The sequence below is a fragment of the Salvia splendens genome, chromosome 2 (assembly GCF_004379255.2).
Source record: "Salvia splendens isolate huo1 chromosome 2, SspV2, whole genome shotgun sequence".
NCBI lineage: Eukaryota > Viridiplantae > Streptophyta > Magnoliopsida > Lamiales > Lamiaceae > Salvia > Salvia splendens.
In genome coordinates this window covers 26,193,864-26,208,977 of record NC_056033.1, presented here as the reverse complement: position 1 = coordinate 26,208,977, position 15,114 = coordinate 26,193,864, and the positions used below count along the sequence as shown (strand labels likewise).

The following is a 15,114-nucleotide window of genomic DNA, read 5'->3' as shown; positions in this document are numbered from 1 at the left end:
TAATGTGTATGACCATCTTTCAGTTGTCCAATTAAAGTGATTCGATAAATATAAGATTTTCTATTTGTTGAGGGAGTGTATAGAAAATAAGGAGTTTTATATTTATATAAATATAAGCTTGGGTTATGGTCCCTAGACATTATAAAACGATTCAATATTTCTGTATTTTCTCTACAATATATTGTGAATAATGTCTCTGATCGTCTTGAAGATTCATAACTATTATAAAGCAATTTCATTATTCATTCAATATGAGTCAAGGCACGCTATTGTTATATGGCTTATATTCATTCTCCATTGTTCTTGGTTAATCATCATAGAAAGTTTTTTTGTAATTATTCTTTTAATTATTCCCACATTTATTCCATAATCCATAGTGTAAACTTCTATTATCACCAGGATTATTGAAATAACAACAATTTGTTACATTAAATGAAATACAGGCATAGTATTTTTTTTAGATGCCATGTATAATGAAATAACGAGAAATGCAGATTGATAATTGTATTATGATAATATAAGCATTATTTATTTTATGATTTTTGTAGCATTTAGACACATGGTTGCCCACTAAATGTTGATGGTGAGTGGAGCCCATATATTCCTTCTTTTTTATTTTTTATTTTTTTTCTTTTATATATTCCTTCTTTTGTGTTACATGTTCCTATTTCTTGCAGTTTCCGTTCTTTGGATTTTATCATTCTTTTCAAACTGTTAAACTTTATTTTTTTTAACCCAATTAATTATGGGACCCAATTTTGATCTGCCTCATGTACCTAGTTATCTTTTGATGGATAAAAATTTAAAAACCTCTATATAGGGTTTCCAAAGGTATTTCATTACTCTTTATGTTAAATTTATAAGAGCAAAGCTTAATTTTGATTCTAAATATATGACCAATTATAAATTTGTTTCAAAATATTCACTTTTTGAAAAATAGGTTTATAACAAATGAAATTTTTGTCGGAATGGTCCCTTTTTGACGGTTCTGTCAAAAAACTAACAGTCATGCCACTGTGCAATCAGCGTTGACCGTTAGTTTTTTGACGGAATCGTAAAAAAAGGTTACTTCGACGACATTTTTATTTGTTATGGACCCGTTTTCAAAATATAAACATTTTAGATCATATTCTTATTTTAATCATATATTTAGGATCGAAATTGACCTTTACTCAATTTATAAATATCATAATTATGCGGCTAATATCATGTCAAGTTCGGGTGTGGGGCTAAGCAAAGGTTTAGTGATGATGTCCCCTAAACTTTTGTGATTAACAATTTTTATTTTGTCTTTAGTCAAGGGCATGCTACATTAAATATGACTAATAAGTAATAACGAAGAATTCATACTTATTTACATATATACTTTTAACAATCGTTCTCTTATATGATCATTGCTCTAATCAGTTATGTGAATTATGATTAAATTTCTATTTCTAGTGCTAATATATTTGTGGATGCATGGAAATATGTTATTTAACTTTTAAGGTAAGTTCACTATTATGCCATGTCATGTTTTATGGAATTATTTCCCAAACCTTTGGGATTTTTTTTGTTTATCTCTTCTTTTACTGCTGTAGAAATATGAATTTCATTTGCTATGCATAAATGATAAAACAATGAATTGGATGAAAATATATAGTAGTATTAGCTATCTGGGGGCATTTTTATGCACCTACTTATAAACATAAAAGAATAACCCTAAACAATATTAATACTGATACATAAAAAATATAAATTATTATTATTAACCACTTTCTTCTCTCTTACCCTATTGCCTAGCTACTATCAAGAATTTCTTAATAGTTGCTATAAAAAAGTTAATTGTTATGTAATAAATTCAAACGAATATTTGTAACTGATAATTGAAATTAAAAATACATAAACCCTAATTATGAAATCAAATCGCTTATCATAAATTATAACTAATACTTAACATTGAAAACTAAAAATAACTATCACCCAAATTGGGAATGATCAAGGCTATGCAAAATAAACTACAACATGAAAAAATGAAATTCAAGAAAAACGAGACAAACTAAAACCAATATAAAAAATGACACTCACACGGAATTTGTGTTCATTGTTTTAGTTTTTTCTATCCATTTGTCACATGAATTTTTTCATTACGAATGTGATATTATATGTTAAGCATGCATTACATATTTCGTAATTTTATTAGAGGGGTGATATGTTACATACCTTATGTGAGAACCACCCTCATTTAACGCATATTTAACGTTGTTCGTTTCGATTTATATATTTAGTTTGATTCTAATATATTAAAAAATGTTATTGGAATTTTTAATTTCACAAAAATCATAAAAATAAAGCTTTATTTGTTATTTTATTAATTTATTTGAATTTATAGAGAAAACGAGTAAATCGAGCTTTGATTTTTATGAATTTTATGAAATTAAAAATTTCAATAGCATTTTTTAATGTATTAAAATCAAACTAAATATATAAATTGAAACGAACAACGTTAAATGTGTGTTAAACGGGAGAGGTACTCACATAAAGAGTTCACATAAGGCGTGTAGCATAACATTTTCATTTTATGTATAAAATTTCAATTTTCTATGCAAAAGTAGAAACACAAAACTGAAAAGGTCGGAAGATTTAGCGATGCACATGGGAAAAAGGATGCATCATGTGCTTGTGTGGATGTTGGTGCACATGTTAAAGTAGTAATGAATTTCCCTTCCCCCCACCCTCTTGTGTCAATCATCATTTTCCAAAAAACCCTAATCCATATTGTTTGCATACAAACTTAGACCCAAAAAAATTGCTAAATATACAGAGTTTTCAACATACTGTGAATTTCGGTACGGTATGATATGTTACCGAAAGATTTCAATTTGGTAATAGTTTGAAATTTCATATTCCACAGTACATTATCACGTAATGTTCATTTTAGGATGAAGTCCATTATACATATACAAAATATCCATATACAAAAGAAATTATACTTTTATTATTTATACTTTTAATTGACTACAATTCAAAAAAAAAACTACTTCCTCCGTCTCTCTGTAGTAGAGACGTTTCTTTTCGGCACGTGATTTAAGAAATGTTGTGTTAAGTGAGGTAAATAGACGAATAATAAAGTAGAAAAAGAAAACTGTAGAGAGATGAAGAGAGAAGAAAAATTGTTGCTTTTTGCTAAAAAGAAAACGACTCAGCTACAATGGAACAATCCGAATAGAAATACAGCTCAACTCCAAAGAGACGGATGGAGGATGGAGTACTTCTAAGTATAAATTAACAAATCTGATAAAAATATAAAGGGGTATATCTTTTTGAGAGCTCCACATGAAACAGCGTGGAGTCATGATTATAAGAACATGCCGCAAAACAAATTTCTTAACCGACTCTACTTCTCTTCACCTTCCCAAATACACATGCCCACAACCTACATTTTCATCATTATACAATAATATTATCCATGTCACTATTTGTCAAAATTTATTTTGACATATTCTATAAAGCATTTGCAATCTAAAGTTCTTTAAAATAAAGGTTCCGTTTATTGACTAGTACGGTTAATCACTTGACTCTGTATCGGTAAGTTATTTCACTTATTCAGTTAATTTATTAATCAAATAAAGATTGTTACATTATTATATTTAAGTAGTTATGTTTACAGACTGAAGATAAATATAAGCTAGAAAGAGAAAACTAAAATATGATCAAAAGTGGAGGAGAATATGTTTCACTAGCAAATTATAATAGCATTATTACTTTAAAATGATTAATAGGAGTATTTATTAGATCAAAAAAATTAAACAATTTTATCTTTTGGGAGCTTATAAAGTTGTCCCAATATATTTTTACAGATTACAAATTAATTATATAAATATTACATTTGTTTTTTTTACTATTTTTGGTAATTTACCACACATTCCGCCAACTTCTTTTCACACACATTTCACTACTCTAACCTTTTCCCACTCACTTCTACTATAATTTTTAAAAAGAATAAATGTCAATTTTGGTCCTAAACATATAACTAAAATACAAATTTGGTCCAAAACATTCACTTTTAAAAAAACAGGTCCATAACAAATGAAAATGTCGACGAAGTAGTCCTTTTTTACGATTCCGTCAAAAAACTAACGGTCAACACGAAATACACAAATACACAGTGGCATGACCGTTAGTTTTTTTACGGGAACCGTAAAAAAAGGACCACTCCGATAAAGATTTCATTTGTTATGGACCTGTTTTATAAAAAAATGTGTGTTTTGAACTAAGTTTGCATTTTGGTCATATGTTTAAGATTAAAATTGACTTTTACACTTTTTAAAATCTATATCAGGTCAAATTAGCCTTGGATAGACGGATGAAGTGCTATTGAAAGTAAAGTGGAAAGAACTCGAAATCTAAGTATTACAAATGACCCCATTGCAATACATAAAGGTGGAGACCACGTGAATAAAGAAGATGGTGACTTGATTCCTTCCCACTAATCCACATTAGCCCATCCTAATTATCTCATTTCAAATATTAGTACTTAGTAGTAGTAAACAATATTACCAGCATTATCATCTTTATTAGTTTTACTATTCTAGGCACAATGCTCACCCAAATATTCCATTTCTTTCCAAAACAATTCACATTAGGATACTACTCGTAAGCTGGGGGAATAGCTGAACAGTCAGAGAAACCAAAGAAGAAGAAAATATCATATTAGCTGCGTGGGGTCCGCATAGGTGCTGCTAGAAGATGAGCCTGAAACGGTAAGTAGCTCGGCTAATGCACTCATGGCTCGCACCTACAATCACCAAAACCATAATTCACTAACTTAATTTCACAAATAGCTCATGTATTATTGAACAGGTGAGCCCCACAAAATATGTTGATTTAAGAAATTTAAAAAAAGAAAAAATAGTCATTTAAATCATGAAGTTTTGGTCAAAATTTAGTTTGTCTCATGAACTTTGAAACTAAAAAATTAAATAGCAAAATTTTAATTTTTTTAACTAACCCCATCCATGCACAAAATCAACATCTTTTCACGATGTTAAACACATAATATTTCAATTAAATAAGAAAAGAAATGAGAAAATAAAGGAATATAAAGAAAAAAATACTTATTTTAATGAAAGGCGTGAACATTTTATGCATTGACAAGACAATTGAAGAAAAATGAAATTCAGTGATTAGATATTTCAATTTCAAAATTGGAAATCATAATTTAACTAAAATTTATGATTCAAATAATAAATTAAAAAACAATAAAAGATGAAAGAGTAAATCAAGAGAATAAAATATTTTGATAAAACAAAGAACAAAAATGGCAAAATTCGCCGATCAGCGCCCCATTATAAACGACTCAACTACTGTGCGACAGGTGCATCTATGTATACCTGCATTTGGAGCGCAGCTATATAATCTGTGGTCTCCTCCAAAACCACCGGCAACGGTTGTTTCCGGCAGCCGGGGACCAACCGGCTCAGCACCTGCGCCTTCCGCTGAAACGCAGGCAAGCACTTCGACCTCAGCCTCAACACGCCGACCTTCGACCTCCTCCGCTGCTGATAATTACCGGCGGAGGCGATCACCGCCATCACCTTCCGCCGCCGCCTCTCCACGCTTTTCTTCTTCATGAACTTGATCCTCAGCCGGCTCGTCAGGATCGCGCGGCTCCACCGCGTCCGCCCCCGCGCCGTCGCGGCCAGGGCGCCGTCCGCTGCCTCGCGAACTCCCCGCGGCCCCGACGAGCCCAGCCGCGCCTGCTGCAGCGCGCGGAGCAGCTTCGAGGAGTAGATTTGCTGCTGCGCCTCCGATTTCCATTCAATTTGGGGGTTTTCGGGCTGGATTTGGGGATTGTGGCTGATTTTCTTCTTTTTCTTCCTTCTCGTCGATGGATTTACTGATGGATTCGATGATGATATAATCGACGACATCATCATCCTTTTTAATCAATTGAGTTTTGATTCCAGAATTCGAGCTGCAGATTCAATTGATACAATTACAATGAAGAAAATGAGCGAAATCGATCAAAGCAGATTAGCGCATTATGAATACTAAACACAGAAACAAATCACACGAACAGAACATTCCCCCAATATTTCAAAAAAAAAAACAGAACCGATTCTGAGAAATATGCAGATTTCTTCTCTAATCAAACAAATAGATTCGAAAATTTAGTGAATGGATCATCACCGGAGCCAGAATAATGAATCGCATGAATAGGAATGAAAAGGTAATTCCGTTAATTATAATTTTGTCGAATCAAACAAAATAAAATTCATAGAATTGAACGACACCTTAAGAAATTGAGGAGATGATTTCTGTGATTGCGTTTTCGATGGAGATTTGCGTTGATGTATATGAATATATAGAATAGAAGAAATGAAAATGGAGTTTTTTCAATGAAGTGGAGAAGAAATGGTGGGACGGTGAGTGGAGGAGCTTTGGGGAAAATGATTCAGCAAAATACGATATTTATATCCTTTAGAGAAATTGCACACATACTTTCTATTTTAATTTCCAATTTCCTAAAGAGTGAATTACATAAGCTATCCTATAATTTTGATATTTCCACTTTCGTGGTATTTAAAAAAAATACTACCATATCATAAAAAATCCACTTTCGTGGTATTAAAAGAATTTAGTTCATCAATTACTTAGAAATGAAACATTTGCTTTTTGCTATACATTATTATTTTATTAGTTAATAAGGAGAGAATAAAACAAGAGAAATAAAAGATAGAGATAATATTTTTTTTCATTTTAGGAAGCATTTTATTTTTAATGATACATTAAAAAAATATTTTATTTTCAATGAGATTGAGTGAGTATAGGATAGGAATAAAATAATTCTCTAATTTGTACTTAGAACTTCCCCATTTTTGTAAAATTACTTGAACTAAAATACCTATAAAACCATAAAACAAATTTTAATACTACTTCTTTATATGTTAAATAAATTATAAGTTCCTTAGATATATACCATATCAGGTATCCGTAGACCGTGGTACAAAATCAAAATCATACTACTACATTATTATTACTAGTGATAAAATCAAGATTATGTATTTATATTATACCATTACATTATATACTAAGAAATATGCAAATTTCTTCTCCAATTTGAAAAAATACATTGTAATGTATTACATCGGATTATATTTTGTAAATCAACAATTATTTTCCCAATATTATATGCTCCTTTAGATCGAGTAAAAATGAAACGTTTTCTTTTCCGATTGTTTCATTAAAAATAAAACGTTCTATAATGGGACGGATGTAGTACTAATTTATAATAAACTAATAAATGCAAATATGCAATAATATTTCCAATAAAAAAGTTCTAAAACATCCAAACAAAGTATTTAGTAAACGGATTTTATTATTAAAATATGTTGGATTATATATTTTTTATGATTATAAACATAATAGTTTATGCATAATCTTGATTTTATTATTAGTAAGAGCATCTCTATGTGGAGAGAGAAATGGAAAGGTAAAGTCTTATATCTAGTAAACCTTGTTTTAATGAAAAATCATTCTCCAAGAAATATTTTATGGTATTTGAGAATGTATTATATTTTTTGATATTTTAAAGAGATATTTTTACCTTTCAATCAATAGAGAGTAAATCTTATCATTGCCATATTTACCTTTTTTCATAAAAAATCATTCTCAAATAGAAAATATATTTAATAAAATATTATACTTTTATGTTTTGTAATGCTCTTTTGCTATCATATTTATAAGTAAAAATTCCTTCTTTATTCATTTATTTTTCCAATAGAATTATCAAGAAAAATACAATTTAAATAACAAATGAAAGTAGTCGGTCTATTAATATAAAATATTTTGGAGAATAAAGATTCTTGCTTGTGTGATTGCCATAATTATTGGCTTAGAAAACTATTTCTGTGTTCTTATCTATATATACGTCGTTAACAAGTAAAGAATCAATTATTCATCAGTCAATGGTTATTTATTTGAACTAATTATATGTAGATCAATATTGAATTAACACAATTTTTGAAAAAAATTATAATCATTTAGCAAAAATAATTGGGTCAAAGTTCGTGATATTAGGACCCGACATGCAAAATAATACATAAAATGTAAAGTTTATGATGTATTAAAACATTTTTTAAATTTATATAACCATATTTTGGTCAAAGTTTGTGATTTTAAGTACCAATTATAAACTTGACAATTTTATTACAAACTGAAATTAAAGTGAAACCAAAATTACGTCAAAACATAAGTATTCTTGACGATCAATTCATGAAATAAAATGCTGAGGTAGTTGAAAGAAATTAAAATAAGACTTGATGCATTCTACCTCCAAAGATGTTTGAACTATCGTATTTTTTAACTTCCAATTGTAGTCCATAACTATTTAATTAATATAACTAGCTGTATAGATAAATGATTGGTTGAATAGTTTTGGGGATTTGTAAATGCATTATTTAGATTACTACTTTTTTAGTTTTTAATTTATTAATGTCAAAATTGTGATTAGGCCATTAATATTTAATGGCTTTTCTAAAAGCTAGACAGGCTGTTTAATAGAGCTTTTAAACCCTAACAACGTGCAAAGAAACACTTTTGCTTCTTTATTTGCATAAATAAATAGTAGTATTTGGTTGGTAACGACGTTTGTCTGCCGCTTCCAAATTGAATTGAGAAATCATTTTCGTGAAATTATTTATCTACTACTAATTATTTTCATGAAATTATTTATCTACTGGTGGATTTTCTGGAGAATTTCATCATTATCGTTAGATTTCTTTTTTTGAGTTCGGATTTTTCTAAGACTAATTAATACTTCCTCAGTCTCCCGACATAAGCGAACGACTTCTTTTAAGCCCGAAATTTGAAGAATTGATATTTTAAGAGTTAAAGTGGACAGGAAAAAGTAGAGAAGTGAAAAGAATAAAGTAGGTGGAAAAATAAAGTAAGATATATAATTTTCGCTTAAAAGTTAAATGACTCATTTATGATAGGACGTCCCCCAAAAAAAGTTAAAGCTTGAAAAGTCAAATAGCAAAGGTTGAGCTACTGGTATGGCTGTTTGGATGGCTGTTTGTTAAGGGTTGTCTCAAGAGTCGAGGTATTACTGGTAAGTGTTACTGTTGGAATAAGAAAATCAATTAACTGGAGAACAAGAAGGCAATATGTGAAGTTATGACAAAAATAAAGAAGGAGATCAATTAAAGGTTATGAAAAATCAAATAAAAAGGATATTAGTATATACTTTCCAAGTATAACTAGAATTAGAGCCTATAAAAGGTTGTGTAACCATTGATAGAATTAATTAAAGTCATTCACAATGTAGTCTTTGAAGTTCTCCCCGTCTTTTACATTCTGCAATAGTCTTTTATTTTCTGCATTGTATTTTCTAACATGGTATCAGAACAGCTAACGATCCATCGTTAGTTTGTTAAAAAAAAAGGAACCGTTCAATCAGATTCTTGTACCCAAAAAATCCAAAAAAAGGGTTGCACCAAATATCAATAGGCTATTCTGCTTTGTGAAGGAATTACTGTTACATTCCCACAATTTACAAAGTTCTCCAACCCTTAAGCAGCGATATGGCGAAACAGACTTTATCGTATCTCTGGCAACTTTTTGCGGAATACAACCTCCAGTCTTGCATCAAGAGTGTTCTCAAAAACAATTTTCCCATCCCTAGAAGCCAACACCACACCGCCTAGGGTTGGAACGGTACGGTATACCGTACCGAAATTGACATACCGCATACCGTACCGAAAAGTGCGGTAAGACCAAAAACCTTACCTTTACCGTACCGCTTTTTTCGGTATACCGCATACCGGTATACCGAAAAGTCGGTATACCAAAATTTAGATATCGTTACCTTACCGACATTTTGGTATACCGTACCTTGATTTCGGTATACCGCAATATGCGGTATGCTGAAATCACAGTACGGTATACCGAATACCGCATGTCAAAACCTAACATTCATGCATTAAATAGCAAAAATATCATTTTAAACATCTAGGAAATATCTAAAGTGATAAAAATCCATCACAAAGCAAACATAGTTCATGACATTCAAAATCCATTCAATTATGTTTAATAAAATTATATAATAATATATTTTATAAATAATAAATATGTTAAATATGGCATATCTGCGGTATATAACGCCAATTACGGTATATACCGTATTTGCTGTATACCGTGTTATACCGTAAATTTGCGGTATATACCGCAATTGCGGTATGATGCGGTGTAACGCGGTATACCACGGTATATACAAAATGCATACATTTACCGTACCTAAAACTGTCGGTACGGTATGATACTGTACCGAAAAGTACGGTAAACCAAAAATTCGGTATTTTCGGCATTTTTTCGGTACGGTAAGTGCGGTATTTCAGTATATTTTCCCGGCCATAACACCGCCAGAACAGTAGCGATCATGCTCATTCTATTTAGAAGGGGTCGGTGGAAGATAGATTTTGTCAACAATGATCTCAGGTTGATGGTGCTTTCTCTGCATACTCTTCCTTTGCTGAATCCAAAACAGACTCAACCAATTGCAAATCCTCTTTACGATAGCGCAACAACACAGATGGTTCTTTCAGCCTCAACAAACTCTGAACAATTAGATTCTTCAGGAGATTTTTATAGTTTTTCTGAACACTGCCTAACACCCAGGAGTTCTTTGATGCACTGTCCTTCATGGAATTGACAAAATCATCCTGGGCTTGGAGAACCTTGATTCGAGAAGCATTCAGTTGCATTGAGTACTCAATCTTCTTGTGCACTTGAACTTGTTTTCCCTCTGCATCATTCAGATGAGCATATTTTTGTTAAAGAAATCAAGACAGAAGAAAACAATTCCAAGTTCCTATCAAGTTTTGGAAGAAACGGGACTGCCAAGAACGACAGGCAGCTGCTGCCCGAACTAATCCTGATAGCAGCAACGCGCACAACCGCTTTCAAAAGAAGAAAACAAAGGAGTCCTCGATTTGTCCGGCCGAGGGGGAGAATAAGTATCTGACCGAACAATCTCTCTTCAATCATATCTGGCCTGAGAAAGTACCGTCAAAATGGCCCGTGAGAAGCTTGCCATGACCAGCAGCAGGGCATTCAGGTAAGGAGATATAGCAGTCAAAGAATTATCCTGCAGAGGGGGAGAGGTTAGCCCAAGCCGGATAATTATTCGAGATGATTGGAGCAGCGCCTATGCCAGAAAAGATAGCTTCAGGCAGAAATGGTCCAGAGAAGAAGAAGCAATCGAGAAAGGAAAATCTACTGCCGAAGAGGTGGCAGCCGTGAGAGACTGTGAACTCACATTATAATGAAGTGTTTGGCAGAGGGGAGATATCAACCACTTGCCAAATGATTCAATCTCCGAATTAAGGAGAGAATTGCCAAGGACGAAGGCAAAGCAGCCAACGTCTGGGTGGCGAGGGGGAGAGAGATAGTGTCGCCACACAGCCGCTGTGAAGAGTTGATGGCAATGGGATGGCGTCGAGTGGACGTTGAGAACCTGTTGCCAAAAGACGATGTTAAAGGAACAACCGCGGGAAAAGCCGCGAAGCGTCGGCTGTTGAAGAATCAGAAACCAGATTGAAGGAGTGACGGGAGAATTCTCACCGTCGGGAGAGAGTAGACTTTGGATGGACGACCAAAGTATTCCAACAAGAAGAAACAAATTTGGGTCTAGTGTCCTTAGGCTCAACAAAGAAAAGAAATGGGCTGAGAATGGCCCCAAAGAAAAGAAATGGGCCGAGAATGGCCCCAAATTAAGCTATGGGTTGTAATTTAAATTCAGTCCAAAGGTGAATTAGCTCATCGACAAGAGTTAAAACTGTCTGAATTAGCTCCTCGACAAGAGTCAAAACTGTCAGAATTAGCTCCTCGACACGAGTCAAAACTGTCCGAATGAGCTCCTCGACACGGTTAAAAACTGTCAGTCGGAAAAAAATGAAGTGGCTCCTAGATATGAGCAAAAACTGTCTAGATTAGCTCCTCGACATGAGTCAAAACTGGCTGATGGCTCCTAGATATGAGCAAAAACTGTATAGATTAGCTCCTCGACAAGAGTCAAAACTGTCCGAATGAGCTCCTCGACACGAGTCAAAACTGTCCGAATTAGCTGCTTGACATGAGTCAAAACTGTTCGAATGAGCTCCTTGACACGAGTTAAAACCGTCAACAGAAAATTGAAGAACTCCTTGAAATGAGTCTAAACTTTCAATAACTCTTTGATACGAGTATAAATTATCAATGATGAATTGAAGAAACTCTATGATACGAGCATAAACTATCAATGGAAATTGAAGAACTCTTAAATACGAGTATAAACTATTTATCAAACTAAAGATCGTGCAAGTTAAGTGTCGAAAAACTCGATACTCAACTTGAGGGGGAGTGTTGGAATAAGGAAATCAAGTAATTGGAGAACAAGAAGGCAAGAGATGAAGTTATGGCATGAATAAAGAAGGAAATCAATTAAAGATTATGGAAAATCAAATAAAAAGGATATTAGTATATATTTTCCATGTATAGCTAGAATTAGAGCCTATAAAAGGTTGTGTAACCATTGAGAGAATTAATTCAAGTCATTCACAATGTAGTCTTTGAAGTTCTCTCCGTCTTTTACATTCTGCAATAGTCTTTTATTTTCCGCATTGTATTTTTTAACAGTTACTCCATCTGTCCCATAAAAATATGCACTTTCTAATATTGGAAACTTTTTTCTCTAAAGATAAGACTTATTCTCCATTAACAATACTACTTTTTTTTCTCAACCTCTCTTTTACTTTATCAATTTTATATTAAAACTCAAAGTGCATGTTGTCTGAGATGGTGAGGAGTATTACTTTGCTTAGCTATGGTAGATAGGTGGGAGTGTTAGCAAAGAGTGTTTTTTTAGTGTGTTTTCTGCCGTATATCGTTAGTATGTTGATTGACTCTTTTGTTTGCTTACTTCTTAGCTCAAAGTATTTCTTTTATAAGAAAAAAAATCAAATTTTGAACATTGATTATTTCTTTTGTATAAAAAAACTCAAATTTTGAACCCTTAGAAACTGATAGTTATAAACACAAACATAAATCATGAATTAGCCATAAAAGATAAATTAATTTAAGAGGTCATAACTTTCAAAAAATATGCAATGCATGCATGTATGTGTTGCTGTATCGCACCTCAAGACTAATTTATAGTATGATAATATATAGCTAAGGGATAGGCTTTGGCTTTTTGTGCTGTGTTCGGATAATATTAATTCGCCATCACCATCAATAATATTTCATTCAATTATTATGTGAACATGCCATTCATATACGTTGTCATAGATAATTCTAATAAAAATCATAATTTTAGTGCAATCACAAGCCAGAGGTGACTGCCCCCTACCATGAGACATCATTAAACAATTCAATGTTCTAGATATGGGCACCGTCCAGTGTGTTCTTTTATTTATTGATTTTTTTTTCTTTCAAATTTTCATTATTTATGTTTGTGTTTCTATTTGATGTTTTGATATGAAAAATAGAGGTGTAAAGTCATAAAGATTATTATATCTGTGTTTATTTTTCTAATTCATCAATAGTGAGTGAACAAGTCGGCTTCCAAATTCACGGATACGTCTACAAATTAACATGTCTTTCAGCATATTTTATTTTTTACTCATACGCTTTTTTAGGAGCTCACTCCTTTTACAGTTGGTCCAAAGTTTTTTTTTAATTAATTAAAATGCTAGAGCCAAGAGAAGCTGTGAAGTACAAACAGAATCATAACAACACAAAAATAATAAGAAAGGGAGCAACAAACTCCACCACAATCAAATCTAGAAAAGAAAACTACGACAAGCGATAGGAGCCATAAAACCACTGTCAAGAAGGCCACGAAAAGCTTAGCACCTAGCCTCGGGTTGATAAGAACCTGCCCACTTCCTGACTTTCTCCAAATTATTAAGAATTTGTCCGGGCGAGAAGGAAAAATTGTGACACCAACCCCGGGTCCACATGCCGAGGCACCAAAACAACATTTTTTTCTCAAACTCCCAATTCAGGTTGAGGCCTTGGAAAACAACCCTATTCATGATATCCCAAACAGTCCAAGTAATAATGTAGAACATTGACAACCAAGATTTCATATCAAACTTTGTGAACGGTGTACCACGCCGCCATGAGAGTAGATTTGTCATTGCATGGTTTGGGAAATCATGGTTTGGGATGCAGTAAGAGATACCCCATTGAGAACAACAAAAATACCACAAGCTGGAGGAGAACTTGCAGCTGAAAAAGAGATGCTCAATGGTCTCTCGTTCCTCCTTGCAAAGGGCACACCTATCGTCATCAACTCCTTGGATTCCATGTCTAAAGAGACGATCTTTGGTGTTTATTCTTCCATTACGTAGGAACCACAAATGCACAAGGGCTCGTGGTATTTATTCTTCCACAATTTCCCTAAGTTAAACACGCTTAATCCTGAAGGTCTTGTGAAATGGACACCAGAAAAGAAGAACCAGATTATTAAGCTCTTCTGGAATATCCAGTCTCATACCTGCATATCCTCGGAATCTGATAGGGACCTGGTCTTTTACTTTATTCCGGAAGGGAGTTGTCTCTCCGTATAATTAGTTAGCTCATTTTATGTTTTATTATTTAGTTATTATGATTTGATTTACTTTCACTGGTTAGGATTAGATTTGCTTTCCTAGTTTATAGGAGATCTTTTTTGTACCACATAAATATGTGTGGAGTCTTTTATTATTATCAAGCAGAATGAAGAATTGAATTATTAATCTCATTCCTCTACGGTTTCTCCCTCTTGGAGAAAACCGATATCTCCCCGAGCATCTCTCAAATTACACGGCAATCACCCATTTTCTTCAAGGTAGGAAATTAAAGCCTATCAAATTGGTGCTTTCATTAGGTTCTTATCCTCCAATTTATTTATTTCTACCACCATGTCCGTTTTGCTGTCAGACTACCCTCCTACTGCTCATCGGTTTTCTGGTGTTAACCCTTTGAAAGGGATTTTGGACATTCAAGAATAGTTTGACTATCACTTGTTCTCTGATGCCGATCGACTGTTCTTTGTGAGGTTATTTTTTGACCATCCAGCATCCGTATGGCTCCATGAGTATCGACGCT

The 15,114-nt window shown here is 32.9% G+C and overlaps 1 protein-coding gene and 1 pseudogene across 1 annotated transcript; both read right to left on the bottom strand.

The window, feature by feature from the left end:
• Window positions 1-4,438: 4,438 nt before the first annotated feature.
• On the bottom strand, window positions 4,439-6,419 carry LOC121763311 (transcription factor bHLH148-like). Its single transcript, XM_042159307.1, has 3 exons — window positions 6,276-6,419; window positions 5,373-5,956; window positions 4,439-4,777 (listed from the first exon to the last, which is right to left on the bottom strand). The coding sequence occupies exons 2-3, from the start codon at window positions 5,916-5,918 to the stop codon at window positions 4,688-4,690; spliced, it is 636 nt and encodes a 211-aa protein (XP_042015241.1). The 5' UTR covers window positions 5,919-5,956; window positions 6,276-6,419; the 3' UTR covers window positions 4,439-4,687.
• Window positions 6,420-9,581: 3,162 nt separating this feature from the next.
• LOC121777165 lies at window positions 9,582-14,332 on the bottom strand (annotated as a pseudogene).
• Window positions 14,333-15,114: the final 782 nt, after the last annotated feature.

Coding starts and splice junctions, on each gene's coding strand:
- LOC121763311 (XM_042159307.1), bottom strand. CDS start 5,918: ATGATGATGTCGTCGATTATATCATCATCGAATCCATCAGTAAATCCA. Junction 4,778..5,372: donor TAGCTGCGCTCCAAATGCAG/GTATACATAGAT, acceptor TGGTGATTGTAG/GTGCGAGCCATGAGTGCATT.